General features: G+C 41.4%; 2 protein-coding genes and 1 pseudogene across 2 annotated transcripts in view; all 3 read left to right on the plus strand.

Annotated features, from left to right (window-relative positions):
• The first annotated feature begins 6,313 nt into the window (after positions 1–6,313).
• Positions 6,314–10,755, plus strand: LOC115148727 (tripartite motif-containing protein 29-like). Its single transcript, XM_029690903.1, has 4 exons — positions 6,314–6,490; positions 9,998–10,147; positions 10,247–10,480; positions 10,588–10,755. Exons 1-4 carry the CDS (start codon positions 6,386–6,388, stop codon positions 10,753–10,755), a joined length of 657 nt encoding a protein of 218 aa, XP_029546763.1. The 5' UTR covers positions 6,314–6,385.
• Positions 10,756–11,154: 399 nt separating this feature from the next.
• LOC115148731 (tripartite motif-containing protein 16-like) lies at positions 11,155–16,536 on the plus strand (annotated as a pseudogene).
• Positions 16,537–20,318: 3,782 nt separating this feature from the next.
• The window catches only part of LOC115150453 (apoptosis regulator Bcl-2-like), an 80,612-nt gene continuing 76,410 nt past the window's right edge, over positions 20,319–24,520 (plus strand). Inside the window, exon 1 of the mRNA XM_029693768.1 lies at positions 20,319–21,783. Coding sequence (XP_029549628.1) covers positions 21,226–21,783 — 558 coding nt within the window. The 5' untranslated portion in view covers positions 20,319–21,225. The remainder of the gene's footprint in view (positions 21,784–24,520) is intronic.

The following is a 24,520-nucleotide window of genomic DNA, read 5'->3' on the forward strand; positions in this document are numbered from 1 at the left end:
TTGGCAGAAGCACAAAAGACAGATGCAACTGCGTCAAAAAAAACTCCAGCCAATGGCAAAAGTGAATAAGCGCGAAAACCCTCACAATATGTAACGCAGTTGGTAGTCATGTTGTTAGGAATGAGGCGCAGGAAGCAACGAGCACAGGGAGTGTTGTTTTTTAATAACACTTTGAAGGAAGAAAACAAAGTTCCCAAACACAGGGGAATAAATACAAGGTACGACAATGCCAAGCCGACACGAACTAGACAGTCGAATACAACAATTAATCCCGCACGACAAGGAGCGGGCCAGCTAAACTAAATAGCCCCTCTAATGGCTAATTCACCACAGGTGTCTAAAATAAAAAAAAGGGAAAAGCAAAAGGGAATCGGTGGCAGCTAATAGGCCGGTGACGACGACCACCGAGCCCCACACGAGCAGGAGAGGGCGCCACCGTCGGTGGGAATCGTGACACAATAATGCAAATGTATGACAATAAACATACTACAGGTCAAAGCACGATACCCGGGGAAACCAGTCTGGCACGTAACACTAAACACGTAACAAAACAATTCCACACATAGACATGGGGAGAACAGAGGAATATATATATGAATATATAACCAGGTGTGCGGGAATATATAACCAGTTGTGCGGGGAACAAGACAAAACAAATGGAACAATGAAAAATGGACCGGCGATGGCTAGAAGGCCCGTGACGTCGACCGCCGAACGCCGCCCGAACAAGGAGGGGAGCCGACATCGGCAGAAGTCGTGACAAGCACGTTGATAATTTGACCAAGAAACTGAAGTTGAAATTGGGTTTCTATTTTAGGAATAAATCTTGCTTTTCGATGTTAGCCAGAAAAGATCTTGTTCAAAGCACTTTTTTTTATCAGTGCTGGATTTTGGTGATATTGTCTATATGCAGGCCTCAGCAAGTACCTTGAAAACTCTGGAAACAGTGTATCATGGTGCTTTAAGATCTATTATAAACGCTAGATCACTCACGCATCAATGTGGTGCTTTAAGATCTATTATAAACGCTAGATCACTCACCCATCAATGTGATTTGTATGGTGCAATGGACCTCTATCTCCACCAGGAGGCTAAAGCACTGGCACACTTTTGTGCACAAAGCATTGATAGGACAACTCCCTTTGAGTCTCTGTTCCTTACTGATCAGATTAGTCACTCAATACCCTCTTCATTCACAGTCGCTGCTGTCCTTGTCTGTTCCTAAGGCTAGAACCGAGATGGGGAAACAATCTTTTTCCCATAATGCCCCTTCATCCTGGAACATGCTTCAAAAGATATTAAAGTTAGGGGAGTTAGTGTCCTTGCCTGTTTTTAAGAATCTGATCGGCAACACTGTTTTATCCGATTATGATATTTTTAATATAAATAAATCTGGGTATAGGCCAGCGCACAGCACTATCACAGCATCCATATTAGTTGTTAATGATATTGTCACTGCCGTAGATGCTAAAATGAATTGTGCTGCCTTGATTGTGGACCTATTCATTCCTTTACACTTGTGTGTATAAGGTAATTGATGTGAAATTGTTAGATGACTTGTTAGATATTACTGCACGGTCAGAACTAGAAGCACAAGCATTTCACTACACTTGCATTAACATCTGCTAACCATGTGTATGTGATCAATAAAATTTGATTAGAATTGATTTGATTGTTTTGTAAAAACCGTTGGATTACAGTTGATTTTGCTATTTAATTGAACAAGTTGTCCTTGATTGGCCTGGGCTTTGACACCTGCTCTTGGTTTTATGATTATCTAAATGACAGAACTCAGGCCATAGTGATTGATGGGGTTAAGTCCGAATTTCTTGAAAAACATAAAGATGTTCCGCAGGGGTCGATTCCTTGACCTGTTCTTTTCACTATTTATATAAAGGCTGTTGGTCAATCTGTTTATAGTTGTACATTTCATTTATATGCAGATGATACTATTATGGACGCAATTGGCCCAACTGCTGACCTGGATGTTACAAGGCTACAATCCAAAATTGTACAGTGTCATGACTGTACAAAACTTCCCCCCTTCCCCCCTTCCCCAGAGAGAAAGGGGGGAAGTGGGCCGATCTTATGATTTTAACGACCCGTTGAACAAAGGAATCTGATATGTGTAGAGAGAGAATCTGCCACCAAAACTCCAACATCCAAAAGTGGATAATGAAACAATATTCCTAACATAAAGAATGTGGGAAATGGTTGGTGGGGATCCAAACAATAAACCCTGTCGAAAGGTTATTGTTTTATGATATCATTAAGGACGGTATAACTAAATAACTGTAACTCTACAAACGTATATGTCCTGTCCTGTAAAACTTCTATGATAAAAAATGAAACTATTTGTGTGAAGATGAAATGGGATTTTAGCCTTCTAGAGGATAATTGTTTTTCATGTAAGCTCTTGCTGAGTCAGTGACCACGCCCACGTGAGCACAGACATTGTGGCAACGTGATGGAACTGCCCTCCAAGGCGAGTGCTTAAATGGACCTGCTGAAGAATTAACATATCAGACCAGAAAGCTTGGAGCGGTGGCTACACGTTGAAATGGTTTGAAACTACAAGACCAGTATACGTGCAGCGCGAGCTGAATACGATGAAATGGTTTAAAACTATCAGACCAGACAATGGTAACTCTCAAGTAAAGAAGTTAAAGACTACTCCGGAACATTCAGTCTGCAGCTGTTTAAGTACTTCAGTCTAGTAAACTCGACCAAGACCACCGCGTGTGTACCTCTGATGTAACCAGTCTAACGAACACTCAGAGACAAAGAAGCCTATTACTACTACTGATGACATTGTTACCTCTGGTGAACAACCAGAGACTTACACAACCAGAGTCTTACATCGAACTACTCGCCATAGACGGATGCGTGTTTTCAACAGAGAGATGACAAAGGCCTACAAGCGTAAATATATGTGTATCTTACCCCTCCCTTCCATTGGGTAACAAGTCGTCATATCGGGTTAGTCTCTAGGGTATTTTCATTGCATTATGTTAGTAATCAAATCAACATATACCGTGTGTGTGTTTATGTATTTCTGTGTGATTATTTAGTTTGTTAGTAAATAAATAATTAAGCCAATTTGTGTATCGCTGAGTCATAATTTAGACTAGGGTTCGTGCCGATATCTAAGAATTTTGCGACGTTCAGAATGAGACATGAGGTAATAAATTGCAGCTGCCACTACTCTTAAACCCCTGGATAATGTCTTCCATAGCACCCTTCACTTTATCACAGGTGACAATTTTAATACTCACCACTGCCTCCTGTATCAAAAGGTTGGCTAGACCTCTTTAAAGTCATGTAGATCACATCATTACACTCTTTTTGTTTACAAAACTCTGCTCCATAAGCTTCCAATTTACCTAACTCCACTGTTAAGATTTAAAATGACAAGTTATCAAACCCGTTCACAGGGTTGGTTAACTCTGGAGATTTCTTTAGTAACTACAGATTTAGGTAAATCAGCCTTTAACTACCTGGCACCGTATGTTTGAAATAATCTCCAAAATACATTACGATTGGAAGCTTTGGTGTCCCAAAGGGCAATTAGACAGTTAACAGAGGATTTTTAAAATGAAGGATGTGTTTGTTTTAATTGAATGTGTTTTGCATCTTAATGTGCATTTAATGTGTATAGTGTGTATTTTTATGTTAATTGATGTGTTTGTTTTTGTATTGTGCAGGGCTCATTTGCAAAAGAGACTAGTCTCAATATGACATTCCCTTTTGAAATTAAGGGAAATTATGTTGATTATGCCTAGAACCGGCCCTGGCTGTATGTGACCAAGTCAATAGGCTTTTCAAAACTTTCCCATGTTATAATACTGCCACAGTGTTGTGTTGTCAACAATAATAATTCAACAAAAAATTGCTTGTGGAGTATAGTATGGAGAATAGGGTTTTATCATGTCTGCAGTGTTTGGAAGCCTCCCTCCTTTCTCCAACCTCTATCTTCTAACTAACCTGTTTGACAGGATCAGCTGAATAACTACACATTATGTTCTCACAGCACCTTGCTCATAGCGATCCCCTTGAACACACTGTCAGTCTATGACCATGGATTACCATTGATGCAGTACCAAGTGAAATGGAAGCCCAGTTCACATACTCCAGTGTCCCCCTGATCTTCCACCATACCCCCTACTGAATTTGTTCTCGTGAATCGTCACTTCAGTGTTCCTCAATTAATGTTGTAATAACTATGTACTTGGAGGTGTGGTTTGTGTCTAGTGAATTGTCTATTGAGGAATATACTTCCTCAAAGACCTCTGTCCAATTACAACCACTATTTTCTGGTCTCTATCCAATGCCACACCTTGTATAAACACAGAGTACACACACAAAACCAGGAAATGTTCCTACTCATAAACGCAAACAATTATAGAGAAACTAAAGTTATCAAGGTTAGCTTAGTCTGTTGGTGTGCACAAAAATGGCAGCAGCCATGGACTCAATCAGTTGTTCAATATGTCTGGATTTACTGAAGGATCCAGTCACTATTCCCTGTGGACACAATTACTGTATGGGCTGTATTAAGGACTGCTGGGATCAGGATGATCAGAAGGGTGTCTACAGCTGCCCTTAGTGCAGACAGACCTTCATCCCGAGGCCTGTTCTGAAGAAAAGCACCCTGCTAGCAGAATTGGTGGAGAATCTGAAGAAGACAGGACTCCAAGCTGCTCCTCCTACTCACTATTATGCTGGACCTGGAGATGTGGCGTGTGATGTCTGCACTGAGAGAAAACTAAAATCTGTCAAGTCCTGTCTGGTGTGTCTGGTCTCTTACTGTGAGACTCACCTCCAGCCTCACTATGAATATCCTGCCTTTAAACCTGTTGAGGACAGACGTTCCGCTAGCGGAACCCCGTTCCGCCAGCGGAACCCCTAGCCAACAGCCAATGGCATCGCACGGCGCGAAATACAAAACCAACTAAAATACCACAATTAAATTTTCTCAAACAATCAACTATTTTACACCATTTTAAAGATAAGACTCTCGTTAATCTAACCACATTGTCCGATTTCAAAAAGGCTTTACAGCGAAAGCAAAACATGAGATTATGTCAGGAGAGTAGATAGCCACAAATAATCACATAGCCATTTTCAAAGCAAGCATATATGTCACAAAAACCAAAACCACAGCTAAATGCAGCACTAACCTTTGATGATCTTCATCAGATGACACTCCTAGGACATTATGTTATACAATACATGCATGTTTTGTTCAATCAAGTTCATATTTATATCAAAAACCAGCTTTTTACATTAGCATGTGATGTTCAGAACTAGCATACCCACCGAAAACATCCGGTGAATTTACTAAATTACTCATGATAAACGGTGGCAAAATACATAACAATTATTTTAAGAATTATAGATACAGAACTTCTTTATGCAATCGCTATGTCCGATTTAAAATAGCTTTTCGGCAAAAAGCACATTTTGCAATATTCTGAGTACATAGCTCGACCATCAAGGCTAACTATTCAGACCCGCCAACGTCGGGACAGCCTAAACTCAGAATTTCTATTCGAAAAATTGGATTACCTTTGCTGTTCTTCGTCAGAATGCACTCTCAGGACTTCTACTTCAACAGCAAATGTTGTTTTGGTTCCAAATAATCCATAGTTATATCCAAATACCTCCGTTTTTTTCGTGCGTTCAGGTCACTATCCGAAGGGTAATGCGCGAGCGCATTTCGTGACAAAAAATAACAAATATTCCATTACCGTACTTAGAAGCATGTCAAACGCTGTTTAAAATCAATTTTTATGCTATTTTTCTCGTAAAATAGCGATAATATTCCAACCGGGCATTGTTGTATTCATTCAAAGTGAGAAAGAAAAAATGGCGAGTTCTCGTGACCGTGCATCTCCAGTCTCGATGTCACCAGGCTGACCACTTACAAACTCTGCTCCTATACTTTGCCCAGAGACAGCAGACACCCCATTACACTTTCTGGCGGCTTTAGAGAGCCAATGGAAGCCTTAAAACGTGTCACGTAACAGCTCAGATGCGTTAATTTCGATAGAGATGCAACAGAAGGACAACAAATTGTCAGACAGGGCACTTCCTGCATGGAATCTTCACAGGTTTTTGCCTGCCATATGAGTTCTGTTATACTCACAGACACCATTCAAACAGTTTATTAAACTTTAGAGTGTTTTATATCCAAATCTACTAATTATATGCATATTCTAGTTTCTGGGCAGGAGTAGTAACCAGATTAAATCGGGTACGTTTTTTTATCCGGCCGTGAAAATACTGGCCCCTATCCCAAAGAAGTTTTAAGAAGCACAAGCTGGTCAAAGCCTCCACACAACTAGAGGAGAAGATCTGCTCTCGTCATGACAAACTACTGGAGATGTACTGCCGTACTGATCAGCAGTTTATCTGTCTGCTGTGTGTGGTGGGTGAACATAAAGGTCATGATACAGTCACAGCTGAATCAGAAAGGACTGAGATACAGGTAAGGACAATCTGTAATTGCTGCTCTTTCAGAGTATCACTGTGAAAATACCATTCATAACTGAATATTAATCAAATTTATTTATATAGCCCTTCGTACATCAGCTGAAATCTCAAAGCGCTGTACAGAAACCCAGCCTAAAACCCCAAACAGCAAGCAATGCATGTGAAAGAAGCACGGTGGCTGGGAAAAACTCCCTAGGAAAAACTCCTGAGAAAGGCCAAAAACCTAGGAAGAAACCTAGAGAGGAACCAGGCTATGAGGGGTGGCCAGTCCTCTTCTGGCTGTGCCGGGTGGATATTATAACAGAACATGGTCAAGATGTTAAAATGTTCGTAAATGACCAGCATGGTCAAATAATAATAATCATAGTAGTTGTCGAGGGTGCAACAAGCACGTCCGGTGAACAGGTCAGGGTTCCGTAGCCGCAGGCAGAACAGTTGAAACTGGAGCAGCAGCATGGCCAGGTGGACTGGGGACAGCAAGGAGTCATCATGCCAGGTAGTCCTGAGGCATGGTCCTAGGGCTCAGGTCCTCCGAGAGAAAGAAAGAAAGAAAGAAAGAGAGAAAGAGAGAATTAGAGAGAGCATATTTACATTCACACAGGACACCGGATAAGACAAGAGAATACTCCAGATGTAACAGACTGACCCTAGCCCCCCGACACATAAACTACTGCAGCATAAATACTGGAGGCTGAGACAGGAGGGATCAGAAGACACTGTGGCCCCATCCGATGATACCCCCCGACAGGGCCAAACAGGCAGGATATAACCCCACCCACTTTGCCAAAGCACAGCCCCCACACCACTAGAGGGATATCTACAACCACCAACTTACCGTCCGAAGACAAGGCCGAGTATAGCCCACAAAGATCTCCGCCACGGCACAACCCAAGGGGGGGGGCGCCAACCCAGACAGGAAGACCACGTCAGTGGCTCAACCTACTCAAGTGACGCACCCCTCCCATGGACGGCATGGAAGAACACCAGTAAGTCAGTGACTCAGCCCCTGTAAAAGGGTTAGAGGCAGAGAATCCCAGTGGGAAGAGGGGAACCGACAAGGCAGAGACAGCAAGGGCGGTTCGTTGCTCCAGCCTTTCCGTTCACCTTCACACTCCTGGGCCAGACTATACTTAATCATAGGACCTACTGAAGAGATAAGTCTTCAGTAAAGACTTAAAGGTTGAGACTGAGTCTGCGTCTCTCACATGGGTAGGCAGACCATTCCATAAAAATGGAGCTCTATAGGAGAAAGCCCTACCTCCAGCCGTTTGCTTAGAAATTCTAGGGACAATTAGGAGGCCTGCGTCTTGTGACCGTAGCGTACGTGTAGGTATGTACGGCAGGACCAAATCGGAAAGATAGGTAGGAGCAAGCCCATGCAATGCTTTGTAGGTTAGCAGTAAAACCTTGAAATCAGCCCTTGCCTTAACAGGAAGCCAGTGTAGGGAGGCTAGCACTGGAGTAATATGATCAAATTTTTTGGTTCTAGTCAGGATTCTAGCAGCCGTATTTAGCACTAACTGAAGTTTGTTTAGTGCTTTATCCGGGTAGCCGGAAAGTAGAGCATTGCAGTAGTCGAGCCTAGAAGTAACAAAAGCATGGATTAATTTTTCTGCGTCATTTTTGGACAGAAAGTTTCTGATTTTTGCAATGTTACGTAGATGGAAAAAAGCTGTCCTTGAAGCAGTCTTGATATGTTCTTCAAAAGAGAGATCAGGGTCCAGAGTAACGCCGAGGTCCTTCACAGTTTTATTTGAGACGACTGTACAACCATCCAGATTAATTGTCAGATTCAACAGAAGATCTCTTTGTTTCTTGGGACCTAGGACAAGCATCTCTGTTTTGTCCAAGTTTAAAAGTAGAAAATTTGCAGCCATCCACTTCCTTATGTCTGAAACACAGGCTTCTAGCGAGGGCAATTTTGGGGCTTCACCATGTTTCATTGAAATGTACAGCTGTGTGTCGTCCGCATAGCAGTGAAATTTAACATTATGTTTTCGAATGACATCCCCAAGAGGTAAAATATATAGTGAAAACAATAGTGGTCCTAGAACGGAACCTTGAGGAACACCGAAATTTACAATTGATTTGTCAGAGGACGAACCATTCACAGAGACAAACTGATATCTTTCCGACAGATAAGATCTAAACCAGGCCAGAACTTGTCCATGTAGACCAATTTGGGTTTCCAATCTCTCCAAAAGAATGTGGTGATCGATGGTATCAAAAGCGGCACTAAGATCTAGGAGCATGAGGACAGATGCAGAGCCTCGGTCTGACGTCATTAAAAGGTAATTTACCACCTTCACAAGTGCAGTCTCAGTGCTATGATGGGGTCTAAAACCAGACTGAAGCGTTTCGTATACATTGTTTGTCTTCAGGAAGGCAGTCAGTTGCTGCGCAACAACTTTTTCTAAAATTTTTGAGAGGAATGGAAGATTCGATATAGGCCGATAGTTTTTTATAATTTCTGGGTCAAGATTCGGCTTTTTCAAGAGAGGCTTTATTACTGCCACTTTTAGTGAGCTTGGTACACATCCGGTGGATAGAGAGCCGTTTATTATGTTCAACATAGGAGGGCCAAGCACAGGAAGCAGCTCTTTCAGTAGTTTAGTTGGAATAGGGTCCAGTATGCAGCTTGAGGGTTTGGAGGCCATGATTATTTTCATCATTATGTCAAGAGATATAGTACTAAAACACTTTAGTATCTCCCTTGATCCTAGGTCCTGGCAGAGTTGTGCAGACTCAGGACAATGGAGCCCTGGAGGAATACCCAGATTTAAAGAGGAGTCCGTAATTTGCTTTCTAATGATCATGATCTTTTCCTCAAAGAAGTTCATAAATTTATTACTGCTGAAGTGAAAGCCATCCTCCATTTGCGAATGCTGCTTTTTAGTTAACTTTGCGACAGTGTCAAAAAGAAATTTCGGATTGTTCTTATTTTCCTCAATTAAGTTGGAAAAATAGGATGATCGTGCAGCAGTGAGGGCTCTTCGATACTGCACGGTACTGTCTTTCCAAGCTAGTCGGAAGACTTCCAGTTTAGTGTGGCGCCATTTCCGTTCCAATTTTCTGGAAGCTTGCTTCAGAGCTCGTGTATTTTCTGTATACCAGGGAGCTAGTTTCTTATGACAGATGTTTTTAATTTTTAGGGGTGCAACTGCATCTAGGGTATTGCGCAAGGTTAAATATTAGTGACTACTGTGACAAATAAAATTTGATTTGATAGCTTGGAAGTCAGCCAACACCCAATAATCTAGCTGTGCTAATATTCACACTCATGTGATATAATATTTACTGAGACCTGAAGAGTTGCATTGCCTCTTTCAGTTAATGCCTAGGCTTTGGGTTAGCAGTCTAATGCACTTTTCTGGCATGCAGGATACCCGGGATTGAACCCGATCTGTCACATGCGTACAGACGCACACAGACACACACATTGCTTTTCCCCCATTATGCATAAACTCTGACCTATCATAAAGTTTCATCTGTTTTCACTAAGACAGAAAGAATCACTTGTACAAATGAACCATGGAATTACATGCAGAGCCAGCTGGCGGAGAAACAACAGAAATTCAAACAGAGAATCCAGATGAGAGAGAAAGAGACACAGGAGGTTAGACATGCTGTGAATGTAATTGCTAAAGTAAAAGTATAAATAATTACAAATAACTTATATTAGGCAAACCAGATGGCACCATTTTCACCTTCGCCTGTTGATTTTTTTCTATCTATCTGTTTGTCTTAACAGAACTCTGCACAAGCAGCAGTGGAAGACAGTGAGAAGATCATTACCAGGCTTATCCACTCCATTGAGAGAAGGTGGTCTGAGGTGAAAGAGCAGATCAGAGCCCAGGAGAAGGCTGAAGTGAGTCGAGCTGAAAGACTCCTGAAGCAACTGGAGCAGGAGATGTCTGAGCTCAGGAGGAGAGAAGCTGAGCTGGAGCAGCTCTCACACACAGATGACAACATCACATTCCTCCAGGTGACATCACTGGATCTTTGTCCACAGCATCAGGAGATTCTGATAAAAGTGAAATGTTTTTCTTTCTCAACAATAATCTTTCCCTGTTTTCTGATCTGTTGCTGTAGAGTTTCCAGTCTCTCTGTGTCTCTCCTGGATCTGAGGCCTTACCCTGCATCACTGTCAACCAGCACATCTCATTTGAGGATGTTAAGAAATCCGTCTCTGGGCTGAAATGTCAAGTTGAAAAGATTTGCTCTGGAGAAATTGCCAAAATCTCTGTAAACGGTTGGTAACATACACTTTTTGGACAGTGAAGCTAAAATGTGTAAATGTCTCTCTATAATCGAGCATTTTGGGTTTGAGATCAAATGTTTTATGAGGTGACAGCTCAGACTGTCACCTTTAATTTTAGGACATTTTTATACATAAATGTTTCAGAAATGAAGGCACGCTATGTGTCTAGTCCCCCATTTGATAAAGATTTTTTTTCATAAGTATTTTGACAAATTCGCGAAGCACACAATGCCCTCCCCCACCCACCCTTCCTCAAATCCGACCACGATGCCATCTTGCTCCTACTGTCTTATAGAATGAAACCCAAACAGGGTGTACCAGTGACTAGAACCTTTCATCGCTGGTCTGACCAATCTGAATCCACGCTTCAAGATCGTTTTGATCACGATTACTGGGATATGTTCCGGTCAGCCTCAGAGAACACCATCGATCTATACGCTGACTCAGTGAGTAAATGTATAAAGAAGTGCATTGGAGATGTTGTACCCACTGTGACTATTAAAACCTACCCTAACCAGAAACCGTGGATGGATGGCGGCATTCGCGCAAAACTGAAAGCGCGAACCACCGCATTTAACCATGGAGAGGTCTGGGAATATGGCTGAATGTGTAGTTATTCCCTCCACAAGGCAATCAAACAAGTGAAATGCTGGTACAGGGACAAAGTGGAATCGCAATTCAACGGCTCAGACACGGGACTTATGTGGCAAGGTCTACAGGAAATCACGGACTACAAAAAGAAAATCAGCCACGTCACGGACACCAACGGCACGCTTCCAGACAAACTAAACATCGTCTTTGCCCGCATTGAGGATAATACAGTGCCACCGTCACGGCCCGCTAACAAGGACTGCACCACCCCACCTCTCCTTATCTGTGGCCAACGTGAGTAAAACATTTTAATGTGTTAACCCTCGCAAGGCTGCTGGCCCAGACAGCGTCCCAAGCCGCATCCACAGAGCATGCGCAGACCAGCTTGCTGGTGTGTTTACGGACATATTCAATCGCTCCCTATCCCAGTCTGCTTTCCCCACATACTTCAAGATGGACACCATTGTTTCTGTACCCAAGAAGGCAAAGATAGCTGAACTAAATGACTACCCCCCGTAGCACTCACCTCTGTCAGCATGAAGGGCTTTGAGAGACTAGTCAAGGATCATATCACCTCCAACTTACTGGCCACCCTAGACTCACTTCAGTTTGTATACCGCCCCAACAGGTCCACAGAAATTGCAATTGCCATCACACTGCACACTGCCCTATCCCATCTGGACAAGAGGAATACCTATGTAAGAATGCTGTTCATTGACTACAGCTCAGCATTCAACACGATAGTACCCTCCAAGCTCATCATCAAGCTGGAGGCCCTGGGTCTCAACCCCACCCTGTGCAATTGGGTCCTGGACTTTCTGATGGGCCGCCCCCAGGTGGTGAAGGTAGGAAACAACATCTCCACTGTTCTGATCCTCAATATTGGGGCCCCACAAGGGTGCATACTCAGCCCCCTCCTGTACTCCCTTTCCACCCACAACTGCGTGGCCATGCACGCCTCCAACTCAATCATCAAGTTTGCAGATGGCACAACAATAGTGGGCTTGATTACCATCAACGATGAGACAACCTACAGGGAGGAGGTGAGAGCACTCGGAGTGTGGTATCAGGAAAATAACCTCTCACTCAACGTCAACAAAACAAAGGTGATGATTGTGGACTTCAGGAAATAGCAGAGGGAGCACCCCCTTAACCACATCGAAGGGACATCAGTGGAGAAGGTAGAAAGTGTTAAGTTCATCGGCGTACACATCACAGACAAACTGAAATGGTCCACCCACACAGATAGCCTCAGGAGGCTGAAGAAATTTGGTACAACGCATCACCGGGGGCAAGCTACCTGCCCTCCAGGACACCTACAGCACCTGATGTCACAGGACAGCCAAAAAGATCATCAAGGACAACAACCACCCGAGCCACTGCCTGTTCACACTGCTACCATCCAGAAGGCGAGGTCAGTACAGGTGCATCAAAGCTGGGACCGAGAGACTGAAAAACAGTTTCTATCTCAAGGCCATCAGACTGCTAAACAGCAATCACTAACTCAGAGAGGCTGCTACCTACATTGAGACCCAATCACTGGCCACTTAATTAAATGGATCACTAGTCACTTTAAACAATGCCACTTTAAATAATGCCACTTTAATAATGTTTACATATCTTACATTACTCATATCATATGTGTATATACTGTATTTTATACAATCTATTGCACCTTGCCTATGCCGCTCGGCCATTGCTCATCCATATACTTACATGTACATATTCTCATTCATCCCTTTAGATTTGTGTGTGTTAGGTAGATGTTGGGGAATTGTTAGATTACTTGTTAGATATTACTGCACTGTCAGAACTAGAAGCACAAGCATTTTGCTACACTCGCATTAACATCTGCTAACCATGTGTATGCGACCAATAAAATGTTATTTAATTTGAAATTCACTTATAGTGTATTATTGTCAAAACTTCAGTGTTTGGTCCCATATTCCGAGCACACAATGACTACATCAAACTTGTGACTCGACAAACTTGTTGGCTGCATTAGCAGTTTGTTTTGGTTGTGTTTCAGACTATGTTACGCCCAAAATAAATTAATGGTGAAAACTTTATTGCGTCATTTTGGAGTCACTTATTGTAAATAAGAATAGAGGATGTTTCTGTTTTCACTTCTACATTAATGTGGATGCTACCATGATTATGGATAATCGTGAATGAATAGTGAATAATGATGAGTGATAAGGTTACAGAGGAACAAACATCATGCACCCCAAAAAAATGCACATTAATTTAGAAGTGTTCAGAAACAAGTGACTCCAAAATGGAATGATATAGTATTGTCCATTCAGTTCCTATTGGGCAAAACATAATCTGAAACACAACCAAAACAAACTTCAAATGCATCCAAAACGCTTTCAGTCACAAGCTTTAATCTTAGGGATAGGCACCCCGCTTCCGGTGAAACTGGAGGGCACGCAATTCAAAAAAATAATCATAAATATTATGGATATTAAACATTTAGGTACATATAAGTGTCTTACATTAGTTGAATGCTTAAATTCTTGTTAATCTAACTGCACTATCAGATTTACAGTAGCTATTACAGCGAAAACATGCCATGCAATTGGTTGAGGATGGCTCCCCACATCAAAATATTTTCCCACTGGCACAGGTTTCATACATTCACAAATAGCGATTAAATATTCACTTACTTTTTGAAAATCTTCCTCTGATTGATTTGTCATCCAAAGGGTCCCAGCTATAACATGTAGTGTTGTTTTGTTAGATAAAATCCTTCTTTATATCCCAAAAAGTCAGTTTAGTTGGCACCATCAATTTGAGTAATCCACTCGTTCAACATGCAGAGAAAGGAATCCGAAAATCTACCCCTAAACTTTGTTTCAACAAGTCAAAACACGTTTCTATTCACTCCTCAGATACCCTAAAATGTATTAAACTATAATATTTCTTACGTAAATAAGTATGTTCAATAGGAAACCGATTTTAGCAGGTGCGTCTTGTCTTCATGGCGTGCGCAAACACGAATTTCCAAGACTGTGTCCCTGTACTAAAACTAATATGTCTTATTCGTTTTTGAAGTTACAAGCCTGAAACGATGAACAAAGACTGCTGACACCCAGTGGAAGACATAGGAATTGCATCCAGGGATTTTCAATATGATCTTTTACTTGCCTTTCTAAGAGGATGGTCTCTCAACAACAACAAAAAGATTCCGGATGGTTTTTCTTTGGATTTTCTCCTTCATATCTATTGTGTTATATTCTCCTACATTATTTTAACATTTCTAAATACGTCAATGTGTTTTCTTTCCAATGGTACCAATTATATGCATATCCTGGCTTCAGGGCCTGAGCAACAGGCAGTTTACTTTGGGCAATTCATTCAGGCAGAAATGGAGAAAAAAGGGGCCTAGCCCTAAGAAGTTTGTACTCATTGTGTGCTAAAAATATGGGACCAAATACAAAACTTTTTAATACTTCAATACACTATAACTGAATTTGTCCCCAAAATATATGTATTCAATTGATACATAAAGTGCTTTCATTTCTAAATGGTAAAACAGATATTTATGAAAATGCCCTCAAATGAAATGTGACATTATATACTGTGCCCGTATACCAAACATTTGATATCAAATCCAAAATGCTGGTGAAATTAACACGATGGGAGACAGAGAGCTGGTTTCAAGTGCAGGACGCAGCAGGTGTTTATTGTAAAGGACCACAGGAGGAGGCAGGTAGTTGGGTCCAGGGCCAGGCAGAAGGTCATACACAGGAGGAGGCAGGTAGCTGGGTCCAGGGGCAGGCAGAAGGTCATACACAGGAAGTCCAAAAAAGGCGACAGTACAGGCAAGGAAAAGGCTAGTAACGTAATTCAGGAGATCAGGCAATAGGTTGATAAGAAGAAATACGATAGGCTAAAGTACAGGCAGGGAATAGGTAAAAGGCATCATTAGTGAGGTAGGCAAAAACTATCCTAGACGGGAGGATTAAATTACGGGAAACTCAGCGCTTCAAATAGACGTGTGTCACAAAACAAACAATACCTCACAATGACAGGGTGCAAAGAACTGAACTAAATAGGTGTGATAATGACATACAGGTGTGTGAACAGGTGATCAGAATTCAGGTGATTGGGATCTGGAGAGTGAACTGTGTTCAGGGGATCTATGTGTTTGAGACTGTGAGTTGGAAGCAGACGTTACAGTTGGAGTATAAAGACAAATTTATACATAGCTTCACTGTCCAAATAAATACAGTCGGAGTCCATCTGGTGATTGATATAACTAACTACTAAAACAAATGACCTAAACCTCTTTCAATCACTGACCCCTTTGACTTTCTACTATGTTTATGTCATGATCAGTATTGTGATATTTGATTTCCTGTGTCTCCATAGTGACAAACGCCCACATTGTTACACCTTCTGAGCCCCATTATCCTCCGTCATTTGGGAGGACTCAGTCTGGACTGTCAGTTGGAGGACTAGCATCATGTAGGAAAGACATCACCTGTCAGGAGACAAGGCCTGAACCCAAGACCAGAGAGGAGTTCTTGGAATGTGAGTAAAGGACATACTGTGCATCTGCATGTACACATTCAATCACACACACACCTGGATGCACAAATACATTTCACCAGTTGTTTATTATTTATCTTTAGATTCCTGTCAGCTCACATTGGATCCCAACACAGCACATAAATACCTGTGTCTTTCTGAGGGGAACAGAAAAGTGACATGGAGTAATAAGGTCCAGTCCTATCCTGACCATCCAGACAGATGTACCCTCTACCCCCAGGTGTTGTGTAGAGAGGGTCTGTGTAGAGAGGGACTGCTACTGGGAGGTAGAGTGGAGTGGGTGGGGGGTAAAATAGTTGTCTCATATAAAGGGACAAGCAGGGGAGGTTTTGATGAGTGGTTTATCATCAGTAATCAGGCCTGGTGTTTGATGTGTAGTGTCTTTGGCTGCTCCTTCTATCACAATAGTAAACGGACTGACATATCTGTCCCCTGCTTCATCAGAGTAGGAGTGTACCTAGACCACAGGGCAGGAACTGTGTCTTTCTACAGTGTCTCTGACACAATGACCCTCCTCCACAGAGTCCAGACCACATTCACACCCCCTCTATCCTGGGTTTTTTGTCTCTAGTGGATCTGTGAAGATACTGACACCAATACAGTAATTAACTTTGTTTAGAATACCAAAAAAATATATTTTACCTTTATTTAACTAGGCAAGTCAGTTAAGAACAAACTCTTATTTACAATGACAGCCTAGGAACAGTGGGTTAACTGCCTTGTTCAGGGGCAGAATGACAGGTTTTTACCTTGTCAGTTTGGGGATTCGATCTCGCAACCTTTTGGTTACTGGCCCAACGCTCTAACCACTAGGCTACCTGCTGCCCTATATATAACATCTTCAAGTAAGATTTTAAAATACCTGCAGCACAAAGTTAGAAACTATTACCAAGTTTAAATAAATGTGTACATGAATGATCCTTACTGTCTAGTCCTTTCTTTTAAAAATGATTTCATATAAAACAACCTAGTTCTCCTAAATGTGGACCATAGACTCTGAGACTAGTCACGCAAGACATAGTGGTAAATTGACATTTTGATTCTGGTTGTGTCACTAAACATACATTACAATATATTACTGTTGTATATTTTACTAATATAGATTTTTTTCTCACAATTCTTTATTTAAACAAGCAACAATTAATCTGAGCTGTAGAATTAAGGCTCCTAGACACATAGCGGCTGGTAACCTTATGGTTTAGGTTACAGTCTCCTTGCATGGGGCCAATATCTCAATCGCAGATTGTCAAAAAATTATACAAATATGCATACAAGCAGAACACCAATAGAGTAATTTTAGGGCTAAACCCTGAACTGAATGGCCCATAGGTGGTGCTATAATAAGCACTTAAATTCTAAAGCTCAGCCCAGCCACATAGCAAAGCAAGTCTGTACTGTGTTTGTAAAAAGCAACGAATTTTGTCAAAAGATGAGAGAGAAAATGTCAATTTTGGAAAAACTAAAGTAAATGTTCCCACCCCAAACCCAACTAAACCCAACTACTCAACTTCTCTGTTATCCATCCAATTGATACTGACTGTGGGGCTTAAGGGCACTGCAAGTTAGGTTTACTCTGAAACATGTTGATATTTTCAACAACATGGAAACAGGATGAAATTGTGGGGTGGCAGGTAGCCTGGCAGGTAGGAGCGTTGGGCCAGTAACCAAAAGGTGGCTGGATTGAATCCCAGAGTTGACAAGGTAACAAATCTGTCGTTCTGCACCTGAGCAAGGCAGCAAACCAACTGTTCCCCGGTTGCAGAAGTCGTGGACAACGATTCAGGCTGCCCTCCGCACCTCTCTGATTCAGAGGGGTTGGTTTAAATGCGGAAGACACATTTCAGTTGAATGCATTCAGTTGTACAACTGACTAGGTATCGCCCTGTCTGTTGTGAACCTAAACTGTTATCATATTTTGGGCCGAATCCTCATGGGGCAATAATAACTTATTAGAAATGTAATATATGTAGAACTCCCAGTGATTATGTCATTCAAATTCAAAAGATGTTGTGGCTAAGAGCCTTTGTTGCTGCTTGCAGCTACATTTCAGTTCAGATTTGTGTTGAATGCTTAGTCCACCAGATGGCAAACTATGCATAGTTTACAACAATATAGTTAGGCAGGCAGAGCACTCCAGTTACAATGTCTTTGAAGTGCAGATGTAGGATTTAAAGCTAATCCCAATCTCATCCCTCATCATTTTAAAGGTAATGATATACATTTCCATTGGATTATCAGTTAGGGACCTGCATACAACAAGCAGAGTAGAGTGCTGCTATAAATTCTGAGCAGTAAGATACAGTAGATAGCTGTAGCTTAATTAAAAAAGATAATTGGTTTAAACTGTGATTAGGATGTATAAGTGATTATTTGAAGAAAAAAAATGATCATGGTAGCTAGTTTTTTTATGAACTTGAAGGTACAACTATTGACACTTGTTGACACTTGTGAAGATAGTGTGTTTTCAAATTAATGTTTAGAAGAGACAATTGTTCACTCATCAATGTTATCCAATGTACAGATGGCTGAAAGACAAAATAAATGGCTACTGATTTGCACCCACTGACACTTTATGAGTAAAAACTTTATATGACATCCTTCTGTGCTTACTAACTGCATGGCTTGGTCTCTTGGTCTCCTATATGAATAAGTCACATTAATTTAATTAATAAAACCAGCATTTCAGAAATGCACTATGGTGAAAAACAGACTAAAATGAAAAATAATAATAATTTTAATTAAAAGGTGCATTCCATGTTGGGACGATATGATTGTATCGGAAGTGATATAATGAAATCATGAGTGAAAAGGAAATCTTGAAGGGTTTATAATCAATAATCATATAATTTTAGGGGCAACTTGATTGATCAACATTTCATAATAACTGATCAGAGATTCACATACAGGTGTCAGTACGACAAATCTAACATATAAAAACCTGCTTAGAGTACCTTCTTTCACTGAATACTTCTACATCACATTACCTTACCTGTCTACAGGAAACACAGGGAACAACGCAGGTAGCATAGTGGTTAAGAGCATTGAGCCAGTAATCAAAAGGTTGCTTGTTTGAGTCCCCAAGCCGACTAGTTGAAAAAACTATTAATCTGCCCTTGAGCAAGGCACTTATCTCCAGTTGCTCTGGATAAGATTGACTGAAATGTAAATATATTGTAAAGCATGACAAGTTAACACAACAATGACTACAAACCATATGGTGTGTAGTACCAGCAGCCATGCTTGCCTCAATTCCATAGGGCCCCAAATGTTGTCACTTGTCTCTCTGGACACATTCAGTGCATTCCTTTCCAGTATGCCAGTTGCCTATTAAAGTAACTGCCAGTGCAGAGAAGGCTTGGGGACATTGTTTCAAGAAGAGGAATACATCACTATTGCAATGGCGCACCCCAATGCTTCATGTAATTGAATTCATGTTCTCAAGTGAGACAGGGGTTCTCATTCAGTCGATGTTAGATTTTTAAAGTTTTTTTATTTAAGCTTTATTTAACTAGACAAGTCAGTTAAGAACAAATTCTTATTTACAATGACGGCTTACACCGGCCAAACCCGGACAACACTGGACGTATTGTGCGCCGCCCTACGGGACTCCCAATCACGGCCGGTTGGATACAGCCTGGGTGTCTGTAGTGATGCCTCCAGCACTGAGATGCAGTGCCTTAGACCGCTGGGCCGCTTGGGAGCATACAATAGCTTTGTTGTGTCATGTTATTTAGTATTCTGCAACATGACTCTTTCTGTTAGGTTTCTTTTAGGCTTTCTAAGTCACCATCCACTACTAGCGTGCACACACACACGCGCACACACACACACACACACACACACACACACACACACACACACACACACACACACATCTCAACAGTGTAGAAAAATGATGAACATGTGTTGTGCAAGACAGATATGTTTGAGGGATTCTGTTTCATGTGAGGAGCTGTAGCCCAAACCAAGAGCTACAGGAGAGGACAGTAGTGAGGGTCTGTTGTTTAATATGGGTCAGTGAACTGGAGGTACAGTAGGGGATTTTATAGTATCAGTTCTCATTTTGTTCTGGAAATATATCAGTTCTTTGTAACCATCATATTGATAATACATCTACCATATGAGAGTAAGGGCAGTACACCATTACTTTAACATTGTTACCATACATTTTGATGTCCATTTGTTCTATACATTTTGATGTTTATAATGTCTTATCATAGGCTTATCCTGTAACTACATGGTAATAATGTAGTATGTAGAACCTACTGTCCCTAGTTATTCCACTTTATGGGCTAGCTACTCTGTTATAACATATGTAATGTGTTAAATTGTGCGAACATAAACAGATGACCATCATATCATCCTATGGCCATATGGCTTCACTTAACATAATACAAGAAAAGCTTGAATGAGAGTGACGTAGCTAGAAGGAAGTACCTCCCTGAGTGGGAGTGAGTGGCTCGCCTACGAGGGAGTGGACGAGAGAAAGCTGAGGGCTACTGTAACTCACTGCATGAGAGGAGCGTCGCTGATATCGTCTGCATACAATACACAAGTAACCTGCGCTTTTCTATCCGTATAAATCTTGGACCTTCTGTCTGGTGCTTCCGTTTGAGTTTTTTTGTGTGCATTTCTCTGTGAAATAAGAGTAGGCTATTTCGAGAGCTGCCTTGCAAATCATTTCTCTTCCGTCTTTCTGGGACTTTGTAGTTAATGTCAGAGGATTCAACCCCAGAACGTAATAATGTAACTGAATCAAAGACTACTTTTTTTCGGGACAAATAGGCCTAGCTACACAATGTTGATTGAAGCAACCGATTGAGACAGTCATACGCTCGTGTTCAAGTGCGGATCAGCTGAAAGCATATCCAAAACGCATTACTGTTCCAATGGATTCCTGAAAAGGGGCGTACCATATGCAAGAAGCAGACATTGCGGGCAGATCATTCTACTACAAGGGCGCATTCTGTACTGTAAAGTTGACTGGCTGCTGGAACTCGAAATGTATGTTAGAATAGCCCCATTTATTTGACCCGATGAAATATTTGAATGCGCATGTTTTTAAAAGAAAACAGCGTTTCCACATGCTCTTATTGGAATAGGCTATATGTCATTTGGAAATACGGTTTGATTACTTTGTATTATTTTTCTACCACGGCTGGAACAAGCGTTGCTATGCAGATCATGCACTGTTGCCCAATGTTAGCGATACATTTGATCGTCTGACACCATATCTCATTTTAGGGGATATCTTTTAGGCTGTCTCAAACAACTATTGGAAATGTATTTTGCGTAAACAGCTTTCTGGATATTACAAAACCATGATGGCAAACGAGAATCCTTACAACAGTCGCTTTATTGTCGAAAAATACATCCATCACAAACTGTTGAACATGGGATTTGTATGGAAATTTCAAGCAGAAAACGATTCTCCAAATAATGGCTTTGGGGACCCCTCTACACCCAACTCCCCCGAAGTTTTTGCACGGAGGTCCCAGCCCACCGCCGCGGGCGAGGACACCGACCCTCCTTACCAAAACAGGAGTCCGCAACCTGACCCACATGCCAGGCTCCACAGGGTCCTGCGCGAGGCGGGTGGCGAGATTGAAAGAATGTATCAGCGGGACTTTGCAGAGATGTCGGGGCAGTTGCATTTTACACCCAGCACGGCACAGAGAAGGTTTACCGCTGTAATAGATGAGCTCTTCAGCGACGGGGTAAACTGGGGTCGGATTGTGGCTTTCTTTGAGTTTGGAGGGACAATGTGCGTGGAGAGCGTCAACCGGGAGATGACGTCCCAGGTAGACAACATCGCTCGTTGGATGATGGAGTACTTGAACGGACCCCTACAGAACTGGATCCAGGAGAATGGTGGCTGGGTATGTTTGTTAATAAATCATTCCGCATTTGCTCAGCCTCTATCCACCTATTACACCTATAGGCATATATGCATCAGTTGCAAATGCATCAGTAGTAAGCACATACATTTACAGTGGATGAATTCCTTCAGGGGAGCATGCAGACAGGATGCTCCCCCTCGTCAAAAATCAGACTACTACCATTGTCTAACATTTGGGTTCCAATGTCAGCCCACCCTGTTAACATGATGGGGACAGTATAGGCCTACATGGATTGATTGTTTTTGCTGTCCCTATTCTGCTGGCCAATATTTCAGTCAGTCTAGGGAAACCCTACACCTAGTCTGACTGAAGGTCAAGCACACACTGAATGAGCTTGACTGCATTTTACTCTGTAATTTGTTTGCCAGATGTTTGGAAACGGCTGACATAATTTCTCTCCCCCAACATGTGTGCTTTGAGTGGAACTACTACACAGCATGATGTCCTCAAAGAGAAAATTGGCAGGTTTCCACCATTCCAGTTTGAATGAATGAACAGAGCATTTCCCTATTTAGCTTCCACATCAAATGGAGAAAAAACCCTCCCCTGTTTCAGTCTCTCCTCATAGTTCTTTACATCCTGTCTGTCTGTTTTACTGCATCGCTCTAGCGTTGAATAATTTATGGCTGAAATTACAACAGGCACACCATGCTTTCATACACTCCCATCTTGGTGTAGTAGAGTCTGTGCCTAGATTACCATAATCACGAATGCACTCCTCATTTGGTAGTTAATTCACCCTCTTTTTCTTTGATTGATCATTTGCATAATCACAGATGAGCAAATGAACTGCTCAAATAGAGAAGCACTGGTTACAGGGACATGATGACCAAATCAGTTCCATGGGTGTGTCCCCGTGCGCCATCATGCGCATGCTGATTTCGTCTATCCTCACCTGACGCATTCATGACACACAGATTAAAATACCAAGACCAACTATGAACCAACAATATTAATTAAGGGAGAGGTCAAAACACATATGAAACATCCATGTAAATTTAGCTAACATTTAGCTAGCTTGCTGTTGCTAGCTAATTTGTTTGTGTTGTTATTTTACCTGAAATGCATATGGTCCTTTTTTTTGCTAGATCTTTGCAGAATGTTGACCGATTGAGTCACACAAAATGTGTGTTTTCTACTCCGACAATTAATCCACATATAAAAGTGCAAACCTAGTTAGTTTTTATTTAGTTTTCTTTGATTAATATTGCCTTGTATATTCTTCTTCTATGGATTTTATATGGTGGTTGGCAACCAACTTTAAGGTGCGTTACCGCCACCAACTGGACTGGAGTGGGGACCTCAGTTCATCTTTCAATCACCCACGTGTGTATATGCTCCTAAAAACCAATGAGGAGATGGGAGAGGCGGGACTTGCAGCGCGTCTAAAATATAACTATCTATTTTAGCGTCTGGCTACGCCTGTTGACGCACGCTTGTTTCAATGAAATTATTGAATAACATGTATGTGTACCTTTATTTTGGTCAGCATGTTTACATTTGATTTAGAACGAAGTTTATTTAAATGTCATGATATTGATAAGGCAATATCTTTCATGTCCTCTTTACTTGACCCATCACTTGACCCGTCATCATGATTAATGTGGCTTGCGTGGTTCCCAAGACACAGGCAGATGTTGCCATTTGTCTGCTGGCCAGACAGATACTGTATGCATAGACTGCTGTGGAAAAGGAGAGTGGAGGTGGTAGCTGTCTGGACTGAGCAACAACTGGAGCAGAATAAATAGCAGGGGCTATACACTTCAACCACCATCACCAGGGCTGCTAGGGAAATCACATTTTCATTATAAAGTTGTGTGTTATTTTGGTGGTTTCTTGGCGTTATTGAAGATGTCTTTGCTCTGCAAAAACAATAAGTGTGTGTGTGTGTGTGTGTGTGTGTGTGTGTGCGTACTTGTGTTTATATAATATTTTTGCATAGCAGTGATAATTTCTACTTTTTCCATTAGAGGAAAATTAGGACGCAATCAACACTGAGGTACTTTTCATTGGTTTGTATTATTCAGAAGGTTCCAGCACTCCCATCTCGAGCCAATCAATGATTAATTTATTTAATTTTGTCATCAAAATAACCATTTTGCATTTGTATTAAGACTATGTTCACAGAGGAAGACAAGTTCCAGTTAAAATAGCATTTACACTCTTTTAATTTAATCCATGAATTACTCTTTCCAGTAGCTATTCATTATCATTAGCATTGTTCCAGCAAGACCAGATTTTATATGTAGATATATTATAGTTATTACTAATGCCTGTATACAATATACTGTATATTGTATTGCTGAGAGAGCTGGTTGTTAAATTTCATTTTCTATATTTGACACCTGTTCAAATATGTTGGGTGAGTCTTGTCTCAGTCTGGTTGGTAAATCAGTACACTGGAGATGGAGGTTTGTCCAAATGGGCATCTGGCCACTGGCCGTCTGTTCATAGATTTTGCCTGTGTGGTGTCAGTTACATCAGATTCTGCACATAACGTACAGGTACAGCGTGTTGTCATGCAAAGACAGGCTTGCATCATTCCACTAGTGTATGTATGGATGTGACAGTAAATGAGACAACTGAGTTTTTTTATGCTCTTGCACGGTCACAGTTGAAGCTTTAAAGGTCCAATGCAGTTGTTTTTATCTCAATATCAAATCATTTCTGGGTAACAATTAAGTACCTTACTGTGATGGTTTTCAAATTAAAATGG

This window comes from Salmo trutta, chromosome 2, assembly GCF_901001165.1.
Source record: "Salmo trutta chromosome 2, fSalTru1.1, whole genome shotgun sequence".
NCBI lineage: Eukaryota > Metazoa > Chordata > Actinopteri > Salmoniformes > Salmonidae > Salmo > Salmo trutta.